We start from the raw sequence: 23178 nt of genomic DNA, 5'->3' as shown, positions 1-23178 counted from the left end.
AAATATGTGGATGTGTGAGTTGTTTGACATTTTTGGCACATCCAAATGAAAGCTGAACCCATGGAATAGCAACATGGATTTTGCATTTGGAACTTAAATTCACCTACTGTCTAATATAGGGTTTAGGTGCAAAGCTGGAGGCTGCAGCTGCTTTTTTAAGTGCAGGGAGTTGGTTTCATGCCACTGTAATAGATCTCACTGTCACAACACGAGAAATGGGCTCAGGTGATTCATGTGGGCAATAAAGAAACTGATGAGTTCTTATTTTTTCAAGGCAAACATGGCTCGACATTTACCATATGATAGGATGAAACCTGAGCTGAAATTTCTTTGTAACTCAGATTAGGAAAAAAAAGAAAAGAAAAAAAAAGCATGACATTTACATACCGATGAGTCAACATTTGCATAATGGTTCTCGGGGATGACAAGAATTAAACTAAACCAAATGCATTTGATAGAACAGGTGGAACAACGTCTGCTGCTGGAGATTTCTTCTTCGTTCTGTTTTAGTGTGATTACAAACCAAATGCTGTTACAACACAATTATATCCTAATGCAGAAAAGAAAAGAAAAGAAAAGAAGGTGTTACTGCGTTCTGTAAGCGCCGTCTAATTTAAAGGTTTCGTTGGAATGAGCACCCTGATACACTCTGCGATGATCAATAAAGAAATTCAATGCGATGCTGTTCCAGCTCGCAGAAACTCAAATTAACTGTAAAATTAACAAATAAAACAAAACCCAAATAGCAGCCTCCATAGCAAGTCCAAGGTGTCAAAAATCTTGTTTCTGGTCTCCATGGCAACAGAGCTGTTGGTCTCATTACTGTTTCCACACTGTGTGTAATCGGGAGGTTTTCCAGAGAGCACCATTCATTGTCCAAATAACAAGTGGCACCTTCATGCCCTCAGATAAATGGCAGATGATAATCTACCCAGACAGCACAGAAACAACACATTCGTCATACAGGTGCACACATCGCAAACACACTGCAGCTGTGTGAGAGTGCGCGTTTGTGTGCGAGTGGGGTGCATATCTGCATGTGCAATTAATGGCAGTTGCCACATGTGGAGGAGGTGATGCTATCACCTGAGGTGATGCCAGACTCATGTCATATGTGATGGTATTTGCACCTGGTGCAATTTTTTAAAACCAATCCATGTTAATCTTAAAGAGTCTGACTGTAAAGCCATAAGTGTTTGAAGTTTGTAACAAGTGTTTTTTGTTTTGTTGATATGTTAAAGCCCATTTGAGTCTACAGAAAGACTGCAACAAATAGTGTATTTTCAAAAATGTCAAAATATTTCCTTAGAAATGTTTGAGCTGCAGGAAGCAAGGACAAAAAAAAAAGATTTCACTAACTGTCTCATTATATCTTGTTTCTCTAAACCTTACAAAAAAAGAAAAGTAATGGTACATTTGATAAATTGATGTTTGCGGATGATGAAGGATTTCTTGTGTTTTCCTTAAGTCTGGCAGTCACATAAGTATTAGATGTGATGTCTCTGGTTTAAGTTAAGATAACAGGCTGCAGGCTCGATCTTCATATTTATTGAGCAGGTGAGCCAAAAATAAATAAGTAAATAAGAAAAAAACAGATAATCTTTTCCTAAATGTTGCTGGTCTTTGATGCTGCCTTGTAGAGATTTTCTGTAAAAACAAACATTCAGTCCGACGGACTAAAACGCACTGTGCGTATCACTGAAGTCTAATAAATGGCACATCAGTGATAATCACCCTCATTGTAATGCAGATATTATTATCTTATTAAGTCAAGCATGAAACACATTCTTGTTGATCAAATGGTTTAAAAAAACAAACCACAAAAAAAGGAAAATACGTTGAGAGATTTAATTTGACAGCAAAGTGTCGCGAAATTATGGGAAATGACAACGGCAGCATTTAACTATGACTGTCTCGATAGCGCTCACAAGTTGAACATTTAACCAATCATAGTACTAACTTCTTCTACAGTGAAGAAAACCATTTTAACACCATCAATACCACAACACCAGCAAAGTCAATGCCTAAAAAAAAGTAAAGCTAGTAAATCTTTCATTGTTAGCTCGCGCTGCACTGGCATCAGTACTCACGAGCTTTCTCGGTAAAAGCTGTTGGATGGCCAAGCTGACAGCCATTGAGTGTGAGATGTGTGCAGTTCTACACACTCAAATTTTGACAGTTATGATTGCACGAGCCAGGAAAATGTGATGCACTGCATTTAGCCTTACTTCTCAGTGCGAAAGCACTTAAGCAATCAAAATTGTGACTCTGGAAGTAATCGCATGATTTCTGGCACAGTTATGGCCAACCCTGAAGCCCCGTAATGGGCCAGGAGAAAAAAGTCTGTAATGTATGTGCATCTCCCTTAAACAACCAATTGTCTTCTTTGCCATCATCTGCACCGGATAAGCGAAACAGTGGGAACACGTCGGCTAAACTACACATGCATATTGGTGTGCGTCTTTATGAGTACACTTGAGACAAACAAAATGAGGACACGCAACAACAAGGAAGTCAGAAACTCGACAGGGAGTCTTTAAGTCATGAATACACTTAACATCAAAGCACGCTACAAAAAATAATCACTAAATTCAATCCCTCTTCATTTTCATGTGATTGTTATGTTGCTCTATACACCTCGACACATTGATGTATTTCAGGCTTAAAACTTGCGCCCCAGAATACCTTTTGTTTTTGTTGGACTCGGTTTAGTTCTGTGATACTGCTGATGACTGATATTGCCGCGAAAGCGTGTTGGTGTATCTTTTATCTTCTGCTTCTTTTAAAGTCACGGATCAGTATACTTTCATAATAAATAAAAAGATCAGCTCAGAGTACTTTGAAAGTTTTTCTTTTTTTAACTCCCTAGCAAAATATGTAAGAGTCTTAAAATTCTATTTCTTCTTGGATTTTTTTTTTTAAAGGGCTGGCTTGTACATCGAAGCTATAGTTTGAGCTTAAATCATGAAACACCTTTGGGCCTCTTTGGTTTAGACCTTCAGATAGTGTGTCTGTATACTGCACTTTTCAATCATAACTAGAAATGGCTGTGCAAAGTCTAACCGAAGCATTTTGCAATCCCAAATCCCATTCTCCTTCCTTCTCATCACGTATTTCATACCTCACTGGCTCCTGTATTAAAACATAATGTCTTTTGCATTTCACATCACTTTATTTTTATTTCACTGAACAAAGGTAGGCTCTGTTGCCATGGTGATTTCAATTACTTTCAAGTATTAGAAAAGGCAATCCCTCCAAGAAATTGGCAGGAAAGATGTTGTGCTGTATTAGGTTCATCATTTTTTTTTCTACACATTTTTCCCTCCCTACCGTTTAGACTGCATTGAACTTTTTTTTTGCAATGCAACTTCATAAGCTTGAGAATATAGCAACAAGTGAGAAGTTAATATGATGCGATAAGACACCTTATTAACTGTTTCAATACATCAAGGGGGCTTTTAGTTCAGGGGATTACTTGAACAAAAGCTTTCAAACACTTTGGCCGTGTTTATTATGAGTATCCACCCTTGTAGCAGTGTATATGTATGGCAGAAAATAAGGAAAATCATAATTTAATGTTATGTTGCCTCAAAATACAGCTGCTTACCAATACCCACATGGTATCACTTGCTTATCTCACTGTTGCTAACCCCTTATCCTGTGGTGTCTCACATTTTTCCCAGCTGGAGGAGCTTCAGTGGCCAGATGGGGAGCAGGAGGTGCCTATCTCTGTGTGCAGTCTGCCCTGCAAAACTGGAGAGAGGAAGAAGAAAGTAAAGGGCATGCCGTGCTGTTGGCACTGTGAGCTCTGCGATGGCTACCAGTACCAGTACGATGAAACTTCCTGCAGACTGTGTGCCTATGACATGAGGCCGGACTCCAACAGAACAAGCTGCCAACCTATCCCCATTGTCAAGCTGGAGTGGCATTCCCCTTGGGCTATTATCCCCGTCTTCCTGGCCATGCTTGGCATCATCGCCACCATCTTTGTCATGGCAACTTTCATCCGCTACAATGACACGCCTATCGTGCGGGCATCGGGCAGAGAACTGAGCTACGTCTTGCTAACTGGCATCTTCCTGTGTTACATCATCACGTTCCTCATGATCGCCAAGCCTGACGTAGCCGTGTGTGCCTTCAGGAGGATCTTTCTGGGCCTGGGCATGTGCATCAGCTACGCCGCACTGCTTACTAAGACCAACCGTATTTATCGGATCTTCGAGCAGGGGAAGCAGACAGTGACAGCTCCTCGCTTCATCAGCCCCACCTCCCAGATTGCTATCACTTCCAGTCTAATCTGCGTGCAGCTGCTGGGGGTGCTGGTGTGGTTTGCTGTTGACCCTCCAAACACTATCATCGACTACGATGAACAGAAAACCATAAACCCCAGGCTGGCCCGCGGAGTGCTCAAGTGTGACATCACAGACCTACAGATAATCTGCTCCCTGGGTTACAGCATCCTGCTGATGGTGACCTGCACTATCTACGCTATCAAGACGAGGGATGTACCAGAAGACTTCAATGAAGCCAAACCCATTGGTTTTACTATGTACACAACTTGCATCGTCTGGCTGGCCTTCATCCCGATTTTCTTTGGCACAGCACAGTCAGCGGAGAAGGTGAGTCATTTCTCTCTCTCTCTCTTTGTCACCAGACTTCTCTTTTGTCTGTCTCTTTCTCCCTCCTCACACATTTCACTTTCATTTCTTTGGCCCCGCTATCCCCAGTAGTGGAGTTAGGTTAATTGGTGAATCTGAATTGCCCATAGATGTGAATGCGAGTGAAAATGGTTATCTGTCTCTCTGTGTTAGCCCTAGCGACCTGTCCAGGATGTACCTTGCCTGTCGCCGTATGATAGCTGGGATAGGCTCCAGCCCCCTGCGTCCCTGATAATGATAAGCAGAAGAGGATGGATGGGTGGTTGGATTTCTTTGGCCCCGTTTTTATCTTGTTCAAACATATTCATGTATGTGCATATTCGTGCAAACACACAAATACATTTAGTGACTACGTGATTTATGGATTTCTTTTCTTTTTGAGTTCATATTTACATAGCTCAGACATTCAGGGAATAGACATGTAAAGACAAAGGAAGGGCTGATGGTAAGCACCAGAATCCTTGAATGCCTGAGAGGGATACACAAGGGGATGCTGGCAGCTCCAGATGCTATTTTGGCTCTCATGCCTGGGGCCCAACATATACTATTACGCTTTATTCTGGAGAGGGAGACAAGCAGTTTGGGCAGGTGGAAAGGTGGAAGACGAGAACGATGAGGACCAAGAGGAGAAGGAATGCAGAGAGAAATGAGGGGGTAAATAGAAATTTGATTCAACACATTCCATCTCTTGACAGCTGCACTCTACTCAACAAAGCAGTTGACATTGTGTGCTACTGGAGTTGATTGAGAATATGACACTCCGACCTTCTCTGCTAGTCATTGCTTATCTGGCCAGCGCTGCGCAGAATACAAATACGTTCATCCGCTGGACGTGCGTGCTTCTCAGCAGGCCCGTGAGTACGAGACGAAGCCAAGGAGAAGTTTTCCACTGACAGAATATCGATGCTGACAGGAAAGTGTTGCTCCTAACCTTTTGAGAGGCACGCCGTTCAATATCCTTCCTGCTAAGCTACCACATGAGATGGATCAGAAGCTGATTTTCCTCATCTCAATTTGCTGCTGATTTCATAGATGAATTACACCCTCAGCAGCGATTAGGAGTTCATTATGTTACTTGCGGCGACTAGCGAAGCAGTAATGTGTTTATCTTTCCCCCTTATGCAGTTAACTCTTTCCTCGCACTGGATCATTGCCTCGCACACACCTCCGGTTCACACTGCAGCAGCTTGGCGTAATGGCCTTTGAGGGTGCATTTCTGCTTACTCCCCAGCCACTGCTAGTGAGAAGTGCCCGAGCATGTCTTGATAAAATCCCTTGCAAAAGCTGCAGTGAAGTCAAGTTGAAGGGATGCTAACTTTTCTGTCTTTTCAGCCGACTTATGCTTAAGTTTTCAGCCCGCTTTCCTCACATCTGTTACTGCTTAAACTGTACTTACTGGCTCAAAGGATGCCTATATGATTACCTCCCTGTAAGTAATGTCAAAATACAGAAATAGTGTAATTAGGGGATTGGATTAGATCGGTGCCATGTGTGTAATTGCTTGTGTTTAGATATGCGTGGAAATATACAATTGGCGGCTAAATGAGTCTCAGCGTGACGCATTTGAGCGCATCCTCACTTTCTAATACCTTGCCCTGTTGTCTTTTCATGTGCAGATGTGGCCACGCAACCAGTCATATATGACTAATCTCTCTTTCAAATATCAAATGCTTTCTAATAATACCAGGCTGACATGACACCAGCTGATAGTGCCTTTGACTCTTTGACCTAATGTTGTTTTGCAGCAGGAGTGGAATTTCTTAAAGCCCACACCATTTAGATACCCTCATTTCCCACACCTGTGACACCCCCTCCCCGTGTTTGCCCATTCAGGCATCGTAGAGAAAAACCACGCAAAAACACTAAAGATCACTGAGCATCTACTGTGCACCTGCATGTGCTCAGACGGATACTCACCACTCTCAAGTTAATTACTATGAAAGTCACCTGCATCCAGATCAAATCAGCATGAAACCTCTCCAGTTTATTATTTCAAAAAAAGTGTATTGCAAATAAGGTTTTAAATATGTAAACGATGCATTATCTATTTACATATCTGTTAATCTGCGGATATTACCATTACAGCTACATGAATATTGGATAAATCCCACTTATTCTTGTGACATTTTGTTGACATATTAGAGTCAAAGGTTTTTACTGAGGGAAAATTAAGTTCACTTTTTATCACGGCATAAATTAGAAAATACTTTCACAGCCAGACTGATTTTTTTTTATCTACACGCAGATCGTATTGGGTTGGACTTCCTTTTGCCTTAAGAACTGCCATAATTCTTTGTGACATAAATTCAATAAGGTGCTGGAATCATTCCCCAGAGAATTTGGTCCATATTGACATGATAGTGTCAGCTGCACATCCATGATGTGTTTCCTCTTCCAAGGTGCTCTATTGGATTGAGATCTGGTAACACTGGAGGTTATTTGAGCACAGTTAACTCGTTGTCATGTTCAGTAAACTTGTTTGAGGTTATTTGAGCTTTGGGACATGGGTCAGATGGGCACACTGTGGTCATAAAAACTTGGACGGGGTCAGCAACAATACTCAGGTAGGCTGTGGTGTTTAAACAATGCCCAGTCGGGACTAAGAACCCCAAAGTGTGCCAAGAAAACCTATCCAAACACAACTAGCAACCTGAAATGTTGATGGAAGGCAGGAAGCATCCATGCTTTCATGTTAAAGCAACATTTTTCCAATCTTCTCTTGTCCAGTTTTGGTGAGCTTGTGAAAATTGTAGCCTCCCTTTACCTGTATTTAACTGACAGGAGCAGCACTCATGTGGTCGTCTGCTGCTGTAGCCCATCTGCTTCAAGGTTTGATATGTTGAGCATTCAGAGATGCCCTTCTGCATACTCTGGTTGCAATGAATGGTTATTTGAGTTATAGTTCTCTTCCTATCCATTTAAAGCAGTCCGACTGGTCTCCTCTGAGCTCTGGCACCAACAAAGCATTTTCTCCCTGAGAACTAACGCTCACTGGATATTTTCTCTTTTTCAGACCATTCCCTGTACACCCTAGAGATGGTTGTGTGGGAAAATCACAGTAAATCAGCAGTTTCTGAAATACTCAGACCAGCCTCCCTGGGAACAACAACCTTCCCACATTCAAAGTCACTTAAATCGATTTCTTGCCCCATTCTGGTGTTCTTCAGCAGGTTGTCTTTACCGTGTCTAAATGTCTAAATGCATTTGGTTGTTGTTGTTGGGTTCACTAATTAGATGTTTGCATCATCAAGCTGTTGAACACGTCTAACTAATATAGTGGCTGGTGATTTTATATGTTGTGAAAAGCTATACATTTTTATTTGAAACTGTTATACAGGTATAAACAGTTCAGGTAATAGATATGATCGGACTGATTCTTAAATGGCGCTTTTCTACTCTGCCGCAGCGCCCAAAGCACTTTATACAATATGCCTCATTCACCCATTCACACAAGCTCTATTTTATATGCTTAAGTGCCTCTATCTACCATTCAAACGCATTCATACTCCAGTGAATGCATCGGAGAGCAACTTATGATCTTGGGGTTATGATCTTGCCCAAGGATATTTGGCATGCAGACTGGAGGAGCCAAGGATCGAACCACAAACCTTCAAATAAGTAGATGACCTGCTTTACTTCCTGAGCTACAGACACCAAAAAAAAAAAAAAACACTTTTTGCCTGAAGTGCCTCACCATAAATGTTTGCTCTGAGCAAAGGACTGATAAATAGATTTAATGTATTCTGCCAATAAACACGAGGGCTGGTGTTTAAACATAGAACATTTCTTGCAGTTCAGAAGAGTAGGACGATGATATAATGAAACATTTATCCCGAGGCACTGAAACACTCTAATAAAACACCTACAAGACTCAGTCACGCTTAAAAGTGAACTCCATGTAGCTTATATGCCTCAGTACATGTGTGGAAACCTCTTAGGCTCTTGTAAGATGTCCCCTGTAATACATAAACTTCATGGGGACGGTTCGTCCTGACAAGCATCATTAACAATGACTAACTATGCTGCGGAAAACTTTTTCACTTCAGCTTTCAGCAGGTAAAATTGCATCTTCTAAAACTCCTGTCTCTCTGCAAACAGCAGCGTTTGACAGGAGTTGGATGTGACACTTAGTGCGGAGATGTGGAGTCTTTTGAAAATAATATGTGAAATTCCCCTGCCTATCACTTGTTTTATGCATGAAACCTTGAGTAGATTGCACCAGAGGCGGACTGCAGGCGAAAAGCTAAATGTGGTCAAGTATAATGGAAAGAAAGAAAGGTTGTAGTTGTGATTTTAACTTTAGTCCATTATTTTTTATCAGGGAGAAGGGAGTGTGACATCAGTTTCACACTCTGTGCGCAGTTAAGATGTGGAGTATTGCCATTACATATTGAAATGGGAAGACACAGAGGTGTGACCGAAGATGAAAGAATCTGCGAACATTACGAGCTAAATGAGACGGAGAGCGGAATTCACTTCATTTTATCTTGTCCTTCATATCATGATTTATGACAACCGTTGTATAAAAAATGTTAATCTTTCAGTTTTAGATGTGAGGCGGAATGAGAATGGAGCTTTAATTAAACGCTTTCTTCATAATGTTTTTGCATTTTCTTAATGCATTTCTAAAGCATGAGAACGCAGGGCAAAAGTGGCATATGTGCGTTATATGGGTTACAGACTGCTAGATATGAACTTGGTCATATTTAAAACATTTGGCACTAATGGATGCAGAAGTAGTGTTTGATTTGTCTGGATTTATTTATGACTTGGGTTTTAATGGGCTGTGCTCATGTGTTTTTATGTTTCCATAGTGAAATATCTCCTTGGGTGTTATATTCGAGGAGCCTTATGCGTATGTTTGTTTGAGCACTTACGTTTAAGTCTGGTTGATCCGGATGTTAGGTGACATTTGGCTTATTGTGTCTGATAATCCCATGAAAGATGGGTCATATAAATGTCCAAACACAGAAATTAAAAATTCATATATTTATTCATTCATGCAACACCGGGAGCTGCAAAGCAGAAGCTGCTCGTAGTTTTCCTGACTGTTGTGATACAAAGAAAAAATCACAAATGGAGAAAATAATGTAGGTTTTATGTATATTACCTTTTACACTTTTAAGGCTGGGCTACTGATTGATTGAAATCTTTGCAAGACTTTGCTTGAAAAAACATGCATGCAAATTCCAATTGAATATTATCTAGAAGAACAGTCTGCCACTACTGCCTTGACATCATCTATATTGTAGGTGGGGAATAATTTATTTTGGTAATGTCAACCAGTCTCAGAGAAGTATCCAAACAATATGAACACATCGTTCATTATTTGTAGTTCCGCTATCATTTGGAATAAATATATAAAACGCTATATTAGATTTTACCTGTTGTAATTCAGTTGAGATACTGTTCATGACAGATGCCATCCAGCCAGAGGCACTTGACTGCATTGCATTGTCACTGAGGAACTGTGTAATGCGCATTATCTCAGAGTATGTGATTAAAGTTTGATTGAATGTTGTCAAAACTGTTGTTGCTGACAGAATCATAGCTCTCAATGTCGAATTTTCTTCATTGTGAGGGAGCATCAGGCCGCGAGGAGCTGTGGAGGATCCTCAGCTTCTCCGCAGGCAGTGTGTGTTCTCCTCTAGTATCTTTTAATAGGCTTGTGATCATCAAACTTTACCAAAACCTGTCTCTCTCACAGATTATCTCTTTCTTTGGAACTCCTCTAAATGTTGGCCCAGGTTGAAATGATTTCCCAAATTCAAAAGTTTAAAAGAGACCTAATACTCTCATTTCCAGCACCATGTTTTTTATTCTTAGACTGCACTAAGGTAGCTTTGCATAATTCACACTAAAAAGTTTCTTATTGGTTTTATCCCATGCCATTGTGCAGCCTCTTATTAAAGCCTCTTTTTGAAACAAGGCATTTTAGCTGTCCTCCATTCAGGGCCACCCTCCCCTTAAACCAGGGGTCCCCAATCTCAGTCCACGAGGGCTGGTGTCCCTGCAGGTTTTAGATGTGTCCTTGATCCATCACAGCTGATTTAAATGGATAAATTACCTTCTCAACATGTCATGTAGTTCTCCAGTGGCCTGGTAATGAGCTAATCATGTGATTCAGGTGTGTTGACCCAGGGTGAGATCTAAAACCTGCAGGGACACCGGTCCTCGTGGACTGAGATTGGGGACCCCTGCCTTAAGCCATCTTTATTCCAATTGGCTGCCCCAGACAAACAGAAGGTTGGGTGGAATAGCTGTGGCTGAGGTGACCATATTAAGGATAGCTGCCGCTACTCAAAAAAAAGTAAATTATTACACATTACTAGTACATACCTATGCTAAAATATTGCTATGCCTTTGCTTGCAAAGAAATAGACTTACTTATACTTACTTACCCGCATGGAGAAAATTGAGGGAAATAAAGTGGGTCACTTTAGCCAGTTGCTCTGTGGTTGCTACACATGTATAATTCATCATTTGTGGATATAAATAAGATGTTATTGTCACGAAATTAAAATGATAGGATGCTTTCATAAGGTTTTGTAGGTGTACAAAGACTTTAACTTTATTGCTAGACGGTTGCCAGGCAACATGATGGCATTTTAATATATTGTACATATTTCAGCTTTTAGGGGTATAAATTCGATATCACTGTCATGAAAGAAAAATGATGCGATGTTTTCATAAGGTTTTATGGGTGCATAAATGCTATAAACTGGTGATGTTAGCCTATTGTGTGGTGTTTGCTAGGAAACGTGATGATCTTTAATCTCTGACATGGATAAGAACCTTCAAAACCTACCTGCGTGGCAAGTTTGGTCACTCAAACTCCTGATCATGTAGGAGGAGTTTGCAAACTAACAAACACCTAGAGAGACTTAAATTTTGGGTACTGCATTACATTAATTACTTAATTACTACCTGGAGAAAGTAAGGCACTACATTACTTGTTAGATTAATTTGTCGTTACTTTGTAACATGGCCTGACGTGAATTGTCACATAATAAATAGTAACAATATAAACTTTAGGCTACAGGTTCATACACTGACACAAATCCCTGTCCTAATCACAACACACAAGAGCAGTCCAAATGTAAATAACTACAGGTAGAAATGGAGGCTACAGTCCTTCAAGCCTGTCAGCTCATCACTTTTTGGTTCCATGCTGAAGATCGTCTCTTGCTGCTGGGCTGGGGTAGGCATTCACTCAGCTTTAGCATCACTTTCAGTTCTTCAATACAGGCTTTGTGTTAGCGTGATGTCTATGCAGATGCTTGCAAAGATCAAGTGCTATGTGAGCAGAAGCTGATTATTCCTACTGTCCTGGACACAGTTGTAGCTTTATCATATTTTTGTCCTTTCATGCAATAAAAAGTTATAGACCGTCCCACCATTTTCCTCCTCCATTCATGTGAAGAGTAGTCAGCTAATTGCAGCAAGTACCTTCTTAATATCCATCCATTGTGCAGAGCACTGAAGAACCTTTGTAATGAAAGTAACAACATGACAAAAACATGGTGGTAACACTTTGTAAAGTGTTAGACACAGTCTCACTGAGAACTGTCTGAAACAGAGCAATTACAGCAGTTTGAAGCATGAGCTTCTGGTTCACAGGGATCACTTGCACATAGATGTTATTGTTTGAAACTTTGCCCTTGTTAAAAACAGTATATATGTGACAGAAAATAGGCAAAACACAATAACTCTGTTTTTTTCAAAGAGTTTTATTCTTAGTCGTGTAGGACTTAAATTATGTCACTTTTTCACAATTTTCCTGCCGACACACGTGATGGATCCTGAACTGTATTTTGACAAATCATGTCAAGGAAACATCAAAAGGGATTTCCTTTTTTTTTTTTTCTTTTTGCCTGTCCCGTTTGGCTGTTTTGCCATCAGAATTGTTGTCTAAAGGCAAAGAAAGATGCCCAACGGATTTACTTTACCAAATTGACCATCCCAGCCTTGCCGTAATGGTCCATTTGATTCACCTTTTATTGTTTATTTTATTTTCACTTACTGAATACGGGACAGACTTGACTGAGGGAAAGAAGGGGAGAAAGAAAGAGGGTAGAATAAACAGCTGAGAAGAGGGACGGGGGAGAAGGACAAAAGACAAAAACCAACAGAATGGGCAGAGAAAAAAAATGCATATATTGATCACCTGGATCACCTGCTGAGAAAGAAAAAAGAAAACAAGCAGAAGAGAACAAGAGTAATAGAATAAACAATATCACAATGATATATGGGAATATGACAGTAAATACTAAATATTAAACATTATTGTGCAGCACATAAGATCAACAGAACACAGTGTGCTTTGAGGTAGGAGCCAAAAAGGGTGTAGTTTGTGGGTGTGATCACCCGTGTGTACACCTATGAGCATGGACGCGCTTGTTTTTTTTAAAAGGTTCCTTCATGTAATGATCTGCTAGAGGGTGTGGGGGGGCCACAGCCCCGTCCTCCAGGGCATGAAGCAGGTATGGAGGAGATCAAAACTCCAGACATCCAGAGGCCCCCAGAACACAAGAGACCAAGGAAGACCAACAGAGGGGCAGCCGCGCCACTGTCCCAGAAAGAGCTGAGGAGAGTCCCAGATGAGGGCTCACTCAGCAGCCGCGGAGCAGAAGCCAGGGGGAGTTGCAGTGACGCGCCCGTGAGCCCCGCCGGCAGCCAGCCGTGCCTGAGTGACCGAGCCCCAGGCCGAGAGGCCGGGGGCACCCCACCTCTGAAGTGGCCCGAGCGAGCCCCAGGCTCCAGGCCCCGATAAGCGGCCGCCAAGGAGTGAGCCGGTGTGTACCTGGACGCCCATCCCCGGACACAAAGAACCACCAACGCACCGATGTCTGAGGGAGTCCGCCACTGGCAGGGGAAGTGGTGGTAGGGGGAGATAGGCCTCCAAACCTTGGAGGGCCTGAGATCAAAAAGGATTTCCTCTAATTGTTGTGACAGTTACTTACCATCTCTGCCACATGCAGAGTGCATTATCGGTCACAGCTTCTTAATCTGCCAATCATGAATACCAGAAATGGGGATCTCCTGTACAGAGTTGAAAAGAAGCAAAGGCCATCAACATACAGAGCTACAATACAGAATCAGGCTTTGGAGCACAAAGCCAGACAGAGTTATTCATGACACGAGCCAGGATAGAAAGTAGGCCACCCCAAACAACAAGAGACATCCAGGTAGTTGAGGGGAGACTGCAAATCCCCTGGATTCATTATTGAAGGCATTCTCTAACGGGGCAGAGAGCATCCTAATTGTCACTTACTGAATCAAGTTCTTATCACTGTGTGCATTTATAGTACTCATCCATACACAATTAAATTGCCTTTGCAGTAAGTATATCCCTGGTGGGTATAATTATGAGAATTACGCTCAACAGCTTTTTGTCTAAATAGTAGAAACATCGTCTGTTGTGACTGAATGTTGGCATTTGGCTTGTCAGTGAGATGTAAAATTCAAAAGCAACCGTTTGATTCCTGATGAGCGCGTTAATAAATCATTACGGGGTTATAAATAGTAAGTTGCCAAGCAGTTGTGAAAATGCCTTCATGTATTTATTTATGTTAAAGCAACAGAAGCTAATTATGACTGTTCTGCGACAAGCAAAGCATTTGATTGGCGGGTACGAATTTGGGTCAAGCTCACAGAGATGCACAATGGAAAAACCCTGTCTCTGCGGTTAGAGATGGTTAGAAAAAGGATTTGTTTTGGTGTGCTTATGTGCCTGTGTGTGTGTGTGTGTGTGTGTGTGTGTGTGTGTGTGTGTGTGTGTGTGTGTGTGTGTGTGTGTGTGTGTGTGTGTGTGTGTGTGTGTGTGTGCGTGCATGTGTATTAGAAAGCATGAAAGCCCACATACCTACACATGCTTTGTGTGTGCGTATGAGCGCACAAAGTGCCTATTACAGCTTATTGTGAGCTTGCTCCCGAATCAGCTCTCCTGCATGGTCAATAAATCAGTTGTGATAGGGTCAGCATTGCAGACTCTTTGGTATCAGAATCTCATTAAAAGCTTATTCCAGGCATCTTTAGTTGCTTGCACCAAACTCTGTAGTGTTGCTATGGATACCAGACAGGTTACCATCTACCAAACATGGAAGCGCAGCAGCACAGGCTGAAGATTCTCTGGCGATTATGTTTGATGCCACGTGCGCTGCCCCACAACGCTTTAACTCGTGGCCCCAAAAAAATCTAGTCATGAGCCCTGCAAATTTGCAGCTGAAACGACATTCCCCCAGCCCAGAGTGACAGAGAACAGAGTGCGCTGAGAGTACTGTGATATTCATACAGTTATTAATGCATGGTGTACCAGCCAGATCGCTGCTTCTGATGCTGCTTCACAGAAAAACTGGAGGGTATGGAGGCAATTGAGTGCATTGGTGTGTTGATGATATCAGGCATCTGAAAGATTTTTGGAGATTAGAAGACAAAGGCATGACTAGCATGGAAATGAGTGAAAGAAATTACCGTTTCCGAATATTTACCAAGAAAGATTGTATGCAAATGGTGACATTTCCTCCTCTCACTGATTCACTGAGCATTTTGCTTCTCCACAGACACGCTGTGGTGGATAATGTGTTTACAATGGTACCCTCTCCTAGTGCACATTACCAGTGACTGACTGAATGGCAGTATGTAAGTGACATCTGATACTTTCAAGTGCAGTAGATTAGAGAGGAGGCTATGGTGATCGGCTCTTCAAACAATAATGTCCCCTCTTGAAGTGATTATTTCTCCTCCAAGACCCTTAAATGAAACAAAGAGCTCTTAAATGTCCTCTGATTTACCGACTTCACCACCTCTTAGAAAAATCACTAGATTCTAATGAAGTCAGTGTTTAAAATTTGCAATCCCTACATGATCTGGGTTATGCAAGCTCACAATTACAGGCTGACAGTGTGAAAGGTGTTATGCAACGACTGAAAGGGAATGTCATGTTGGATGCATTTGAGAGAATGTACCTGTGTTCATGTCACGGGAGTCCAATGAATGATCCTAGCACTTACCGCACTGACAGCCTTTCTCGGGCTGCATTCTGCTGTGTGCAGAGCTGCAGAAAGATAAATGTAGACTTTCTGTATGCTGAAAATGTAGTGTTCTTAGTGCATACATGTTCTTTTATTGTACTCTCAGAGGAATATACATTAAAGTGGGCCTGGTAATAGAATTTGCTAGTGGGAGAAGTAGGGCTCGGATTGCTTGAGCGGTGAAATAAAACAGCTCGTATAAAAGGAAAAGAAAGGTGGCTTCAATATGTCATGGACAGCTTGTCATCTGACAGTGTGGTCCATCAATCTAGAGTGAAAAAAGTCAACAGGCTGGCAGGAAGGAGGGCAAGTAAGGATATTTGTTGGTGATTCTTCTGCTGTTGTCATTAATACACTTGAACCGTCTTTGACTTGAGTGAGTAGGTGCAGGTCAAGCTTTAATAAATGCTTCTAGATCATGTACTAAACGCATGAGTGCTCTTTTGCTCATAGCAACACATAGCAAATGCCGGGATCACCTACTTATCTCTTAATAATAGTAGGTTATCAAACCAAGAATTGTATAATTGAATAATCCATTAAATTATGTGGGAATTCAGTATTAAAAATATGTTCCTATAAAACTATAAAAGTTTTTAATGACTAACATCATGGCTCCTTCTGCAGAAAGGTTAACCACATTGCAAGACTCAGAAAATGGCAACAAACAATGTAATGTATCTTCTGGATGCTGAGATTTTGTTATTGGGCAGTGGCTATTATTAGGTTTTGCCTCATCACTTCGCTCAGCAGTGTGACTGCTCTTTAATTGGCAACAGACGTTTAGCCATCATCGCTGTCTTGTTTCTAATTTTTCTTTATAAGTGTTTAAATGCTACTCCTAACATATTTATCTGCCTCATAGAGCAGCCAAATCAAAGCTGATACCACACACAAAGGAGCTACCCATTTTGATTATGTCTGCTGCTATTCTAGTCTTTATTAAAATCACTCTTCACCTGTCTCTGCTTACTTACAGCTGTACATTCAGACAACCACCCTGACCATCTCTATGAACCTCAGTGCCTCAGTAGCACTGGGCATGCTCTACATGCCCAAGGTGTACATCATTATCTTCCACCCTGAGATGAACGTCCAGAAGAGGAAGCGCAGCTTCAAGGCTGTAGTCACAGCTGCCACAATGTCATCACGTCTGTCCCAGAAGCCCAACGAGAGGCCCAATGGAGAGGCAAAGACTGAGCTGTGTGAGAACCCCGCTGCTGACCCCATGAGTAAGTAATCTGGTGTGGCGTTTTTAGCCAACATGCAATAAAACAGAGAAGCTTGCACAGTTTTTAACATTTGTAAGCAGGATGCAGACTATTAATAAACAGTTTACTGCACTCTATAATCATGAATACGTACACAAACCTTTTTTAAGTGTTAATGTCCAGGACTTACTCTGTGGACATCCTGCAAAACTCAGACTCTCTGAGATTAAAATTTTTAATTCATGACTAAAGTCATGTGATATTCTCTGAGGCTAAACTTGTAAAACTTTAAAACATTACATGAGAAAAAATATATATAAATAAAAAAACAGCCCTCACTTTCACTAGGTTGAACCAACTGCATCACACCTCAGAGGCCAGCACAGAGGGAATGCCCAAAGTGCAGAGTAGTAAGAGACACGCAGCAGTAACTCTTTCACAAAAACGTGTGTGGTGTTCTCCTGGCAGTGTCTCTTCAAAGCATAAATGCTTCCAATCATGTAGCAATTCTGTCCTGACCTAAGTATTTCCTGATTGCAGAGTATAATTTGATAAGGTCTACCACTGCAGGCACAATGCATGGCAACCAGTAATTGGAATTTCTTTTTTCTTGCTCATATATGACTTTAATCTGGAAAAAAATAAGATTTTACCTTTGAATATAAAACCCTTGCCTAAGCTCTGTTTTGTACTTTTGTAAGCTACAATAATGCTAATATTGTTTTTCTATACAGGCTGAATGTGGACGTAGAGTATTACCAAAGGACTGCTAGAAATACACATTTGAATTTTTATTTTCACAGTTTTAAAGACCAATACATTGTAAAAAGAAATGCTTGTACTTTAGTACAACACTTTAGTTAGACATAAGCTTAACCTATGAACGGTCCACAATCTACAAACACATTTGTGTCCACAGTGAGCCTTTAATATTAAAAATAGTCCCTTTATAGCCATGAGAAATGATACAGACCATAAAGATGACCCAGGAGCTGAGATCTACATCTGTATAATAGATGTAAATTTTCCCAAGACACATAAATGAGATCTTTTTAGTCTTTTTTAGATCTTTTTTCCTTTCTTGTACTAGAAAGCCCATTCCACTGGTTTAATAGGATGGTGACTTGGTTAAAATGATGTATAATGTCCCTTAAAAAGGACCCAGTTATCTTGTATCCTGATTAATAGTTCGACCTTTAGGCCAGCTGCATGGCAGGGAACATGAGAGATGGGGGCACTTGCTCTCTGAAGAGATTTCAAGCAGCAGGGCTTTGTCGACGGGCATGGAAGGAGATTATCTGTCCCTGTTGCTGTGTGTTACTCATACCACCCTTCATCTAAAACAGTAAGTGTGATCCTGTTAGCAGAGAGAAAGCTGGGTATTAGTACGTGAGTGGGGAGGCCTACATATTTCCGTAGTTAGGTGATATGGTGTTTGTTGTGGGTGAGAAACATCAACATGAGAAAGAGTTTTTTAAGCCCTTTAAAGAAGAAAGACTGCAAAGGCAGAATTCTAGGCCAGCGTTGCCATGGAAGCTTTATGCTCATCTCTAGTTGTCAGGACAAAGACAGTGAAGATTGACAGCTCATGCAAATCACACATCACAGCTTCCAAAGACCTCTTCTCCCACAACACTTCTAATCACACAGAGTGATCATGGCACCCACAGGTGCACCAGCCCCACAACCCCTCTCTGGATTATGCCTCTGAGATCACAGATTTTCCTGGGAATTTCTCCAAACAGCCAACAGTTGTCACACTCATCTGTCATGAGCAGAATGAGTGTGTGGGTCTGTGACTGAGTGTGCTTCTCAATGTGTGTATCATTGTGTGAGTCGAAAGTGTGAGTTATGCGCATAAGTCAGAGTGCTGATGCAAGCGTATCAGGGGATGGGGAGCACATCTTTGCCTGTCACACATGTGGCTCTTTGAGTAAATAGGGGTGAAACCTTGGCATCTGTTGTAGCAGCACATCAAAAGTCCCCAAGCAGGGCATGCGGTCTCTGTAAGACCCTCCCAAAAGTGCCCCCTATCTTCTGCTCGGTGTGTCTCTCACCTTCTGTCTCTCCAACATGAATATCTTCTCGCCTTTTCTCCCCTCGCTGCATGCACTCTCCTCCTCTTGCCCTTCTTTTTTTAGCAACATTGGAACTGACATTTATTAATGGCGAATTTATGTGCATGACCGCCCTGAAACCTGAACTGCGCCTCGAACATCCCGGGAGAATGTCCGTCAATTCCTGTAACCATCGGAGTGCCAAATTCCTTCTTTTCAGGGGCCCCCTTATGGAATGACTCAAACTGATTTATAGGATTAAGAGCATTAGCAGTTCTGCAGATTTACATTGATATTGATACGGTGTAATATCATCATGATTACACCTCTCGGAGAAGAGGCTTCGCCCTGAGATGTCGCATTGATTCACTGTCCCGTTACATTTTTCCCAACAGGCATGTGCGCGACTGCCTTAATGCTTCTCTGACTGATTTCATTTAATTAACAATGAAATCTGTAGTCGGAAAACACAACTTAACAAATGGAAGAACCAAAAGGAAGAAGAGTTATGGGAGGCTTTAATATTAAAAATTAGGATGATAGAGAGGATTTGTCTGAGCCAATTTCTATTACAACTAACTAGAATCACAGACGTTAGAAGATTCATGCTCTGGATTTTTTTTTAAATACTTCTTTATATGGAAATAAAATGTATATTAGTTAATCAATTTAGCTCTCTTTTCCATTAAGCCAACTTTCTTCTGATTGGCTGCCGCTCACAAACAGAAAGTTTGAATAGCAGGCGAATGTGACTTTTATCATATCTCATAGAAGACTTTATTATTTGAAACTCTGGCTATATCTAATATGAGAATTCAGCATTTTAACTGTATATATGTGACAGCAATTAAGGAAAAGCATAATACTTTAGGTCCCCTTAAAGGAAAATGAGCTTTGAGGATATGGCAGCCACAGATGGATGACTTGCTCACATAACTAATGTTACTGTCACACTACAATGCAACCAAAATTACTGCAGTGAACTTGCGATCTTGTTTTCTTTAAACTGGTTGCTTCAAGGATGGGAACCAGGTCTGCAACCGTTTGGAGTCAGCTGTAGTCTTCAAAACAACTTTGGTGCATCAAGATAAAACACAATCGATCAGCTTTCAGTTTGCAAATGAATGTGGTCAGGTTGGTAATTACATGCAATCTGTTTTATGGAAAAAACTGTGATAAATCATTCAATTCTGTTGCCATCTGTATAGACAGAAATTCACATTAACTACTTACTTCAGGTCCAGACATAACTGCAAGATGATACAGGTGCTATGGGGATATAGCTAGAATACAACCAGTTGCAGAGGGACACATCGCATGCAAGTTGTACAGACTAGCTCAGATTGTTTGTGCTAGCTAGATGTGATGGTCTAATAAGTCTACGTTTATAAATTAGACGGCAGTAGTTTGCAACACTTCATCAGTCCGTCTGAGAGTGACAGGAATCAGTCCGAGGCAGGTTGACAGGTTGCTTTCACCCCGAGGCGGCCTGTGCAGTCGAAAACGGTCACAAAGAGGCTGACGCCGTTGCACGCTTAATCTTTGGGGTACCAGCTGCACCGGGCAACCACCAGTTTTTCCTAGTCACATGGAGGTCGCTGTCCTATTTTTACTCTAGTGTGACTGAACCAAAAACAATGTCATCAAGAAGTGGAAAGGCAGCTTGGATTTGAAAGCTCCAGGGTCAGTTGCTTGTACACAGCAGAAACCAAAATACAAGCCTTTAAAAGAGTTACATAATTTTTCTTCATCTATAAATTTGCATACATTTGTACTGATCTGATTTTAATTCAGCTTTTTGGTTTAGTTTTTAGCTTACTGCAGTTGCTGTGTGTGTGTGTGTGGGGGGGAGGGGGGGGGGATACGGGTTGGTGGAAGTAAAACTTTTTTTAATCAGATTTGAACAGTTATTCTACACATGCAGTTTTTTTTTCTGTCCCAGTGACCAGTGAAATTAAAGTTAATTTACATAATCCTTCAAATGGCCCACTTAAATGAGGCGTTTCAGGAGGACTGCAGAATGGCGAGACTTGCTTCTGGAAGGGCTTTGTTAGAGTTAGGTGCCTAAACCCTGAGCTGACCGCTCCCCATAAATATGATACATAGAAATTGGGAAGTGATTAGTTATTATCCCTGGCGGAACCTTCCCAGGGATGCTGGGGTTGCGGAGGGGTTAGGCAACAGGCGGTGATGGAGGGCAGCGGCGGTGGCACTGATGTGTAAGAGGCAGAGGGAGCGAGGGGGAATTTGCAGCTTAAATAGACTATCAAATTGGGAGGGTGTGACTGGTACTGTATGAGCTATGTGTTGGATGTTTAAAGATGTTACATGTGAATGATGCAGCGCAGCTTGAGCTGCCTCCATTTATGTTAACCCCTTAGATCAGGTCATGATTAATGCACACAATGTATGCGCTACTCTGGCGCAGATCATAAACAGAGAAGTCGGATTCTTAAAAAATGCATGCGGTTCAAAATGTTTTAGTATCAAACCTGAAAACGCACACAAAAACATCTTACTTTAAAAAAAAAATTTAAAAAAAAATCCTCCTGACTATGTTTACCAGCAAGATTCTGTTGTACATTTACTAATGTTTTATTCATCATACTTCCCGGCCAAGACTACAAAATGCAGCTGTAAAGAAATGGTGCGACTTTAATTGGATAGCCCATGGGAGATGGTCGCCATAGCAACATTAAAGTAGTAGAATAGCAATGACTGTGATTAAGAAATGCACAAACAGGACAACAAGCCTGCAGATACACATATCCTCCTACTTGTCATTGCTCTACGGACTACATCCACATTACCCTAGCCCATTCTTCATAGTATGACACCCTGCTTAAATGTCACTGCAAGCCAAAGACTAACCACAACTCCACATTTTATTCCTACCATAAAACAGACAAGCCAGGATGACCTCAGTTTGCAAAAAAACTTTCACTTTGAAGGTCTGAAGCTCAAAGTGGTTCTCGATATACAGCAGGACACACAAACAGAAACTGCACACAGGCACGCAGCCACATTCTGATACGTTTCCATGGCAATCCAGACTGGGATCGCGTTGCATGCCCCAGCATTTGTTCGGTGCCCACTTGTGTGGTGTTTGTGTTTTTTATCACTAGTTAACATCTGAAAATAGAATCTAAGGCTTTGCATGGGGGCATTGTGAGTTGAAATGATACACAAGGCCTGGAATTTGTTTCTACTGATTGCACACAGCTGGCGATAAGAATGCACAGCACAGCAGGAAGGAGGATGACGATGTGTATTTACCTTTGAAAACATGCTTTCTTTTCCATTCTTCTGTTTATGTTTTAGCTGTGCTTAAAGTAAATCTTTATCTTTTTTTCTCTCTTCATATTTCACTGTGATTTCAGGTCAAGCAACAAAGAAAACATATGTGAGTTACAACAACCTCAGGATCTGATCTGCTTGGAAACGAATACTGTATGTCCTTTATCTGTGATTGAAAAGAGAGCTGTAGAGAAGCAGAGAAAGACAGACAGAGGCATCCCAGCACCACCTGCAGTACCTATGCACTCCAGGACTATGGATTGCATCCAACTTTCATCCAGACATGATGCATGAGTCCTGACAGAGACTAGCACGGCTTTAGGCCTGTGTGGCTGGGTCAAGCCTCCAGAACCAAACTGTAGGTTTTTGGGGTTTTTTAAACTTGTGTCATGGCCCCACCCCCACCCCTTCTCTTGCTGACGGAGATCAACATGCCTGCTAAACAGGGGGCCACCGTGAATAAGGACAAATGCAGAAAAAGACACTGGATCTGCTTTCAAGATATTTTCTTTTAAAATGTCATTAAAGCCATATTCTCTTGGGGTTCCCATTATTGGATTTCTGTTTGTATTGTTTCTAAGTGATTTCTTTTTCTCCTGTGCCTCTTATTTCTTGAAATTGATTTAATAACCTTAAACAGCAAGCTCTGCCACATACAGTAATTTATTTTAATTAATTCAAATCAGTTCCAGATGATTCTTATGTTAGAGTGATGGGCATTGTAAGTATATATTTTTTTTTTTTTGTAAATATCTGAGAGTATTTTCATGTTTGGAGTAAAACAATAGATATCCAGTCTTTGTTCTGTTGGATTTGAATGGTTATGAAAAGCACCACAAAGTGTTCACTTTGCATGTGCCAATGTATGTTTGTTCTATTTGATGTAAACTTGAAGAAAAAAAAGGGGAAAAAAAATAAAAAA

The 23178-nt window shown here is 41.2% G+C and overlaps 1 protein-coding gene across 2 annotated transcripts in view; it reads left to right on the top strand.

The window, feature by feature from the left end:
* Nucleotides 1–22688, top strand: part of LOC146645513 (metabotropic glutamate receptor 7-like) — a 75412-nt gene extending 52724 nt beyond the window's left edge. For both annotated transcript variants that reach the window (XM_085393518.1, XM_085393517.1), the window contains 3 exons: nucleotides 3684–4619; nucleotides 16671–16923; nucleotides 22340–22688. In XM_085393518.1, coding sequence (XP_085249644.1) covers nucleotides 3684–4619; nucleotides 16671–16923; nucleotides 22340–22389 — 1239 coding nt within the window. In that variant the 3' untranslated portion in view covers nucleotides 22390–22688. The remainder of the gene's footprint in view (nucleotides 1–3683; nucleotides 4620–16670; nucleotides 16924–22339) is intronic.
* Nucleotides 22689–23178: the final 490 nt, after the last annotated feature.

Source organism: Rhamphochromis longiceps, linkage group LG20 (genome assembly GCF_057381845.1).
Source record: "Rhamphochromis longiceps isolate RC_006_pf linkage group LG20, R_longiceps_female_GT1.1, whole genome shotgun sequence".
In the NCBI taxonomy this organism is placed as follows: Eukaryota; Metazoa; Chordata; class Actinopteri; order Cichliformes; family Cichlidae; genus Rhamphochromis; species Rhamphochromis longiceps.
The sequence above is the reverse complement of the archived record's forward strand: the minus strand, read 5'-3'. Positions and strand labels throughout refer to the sequence as shown.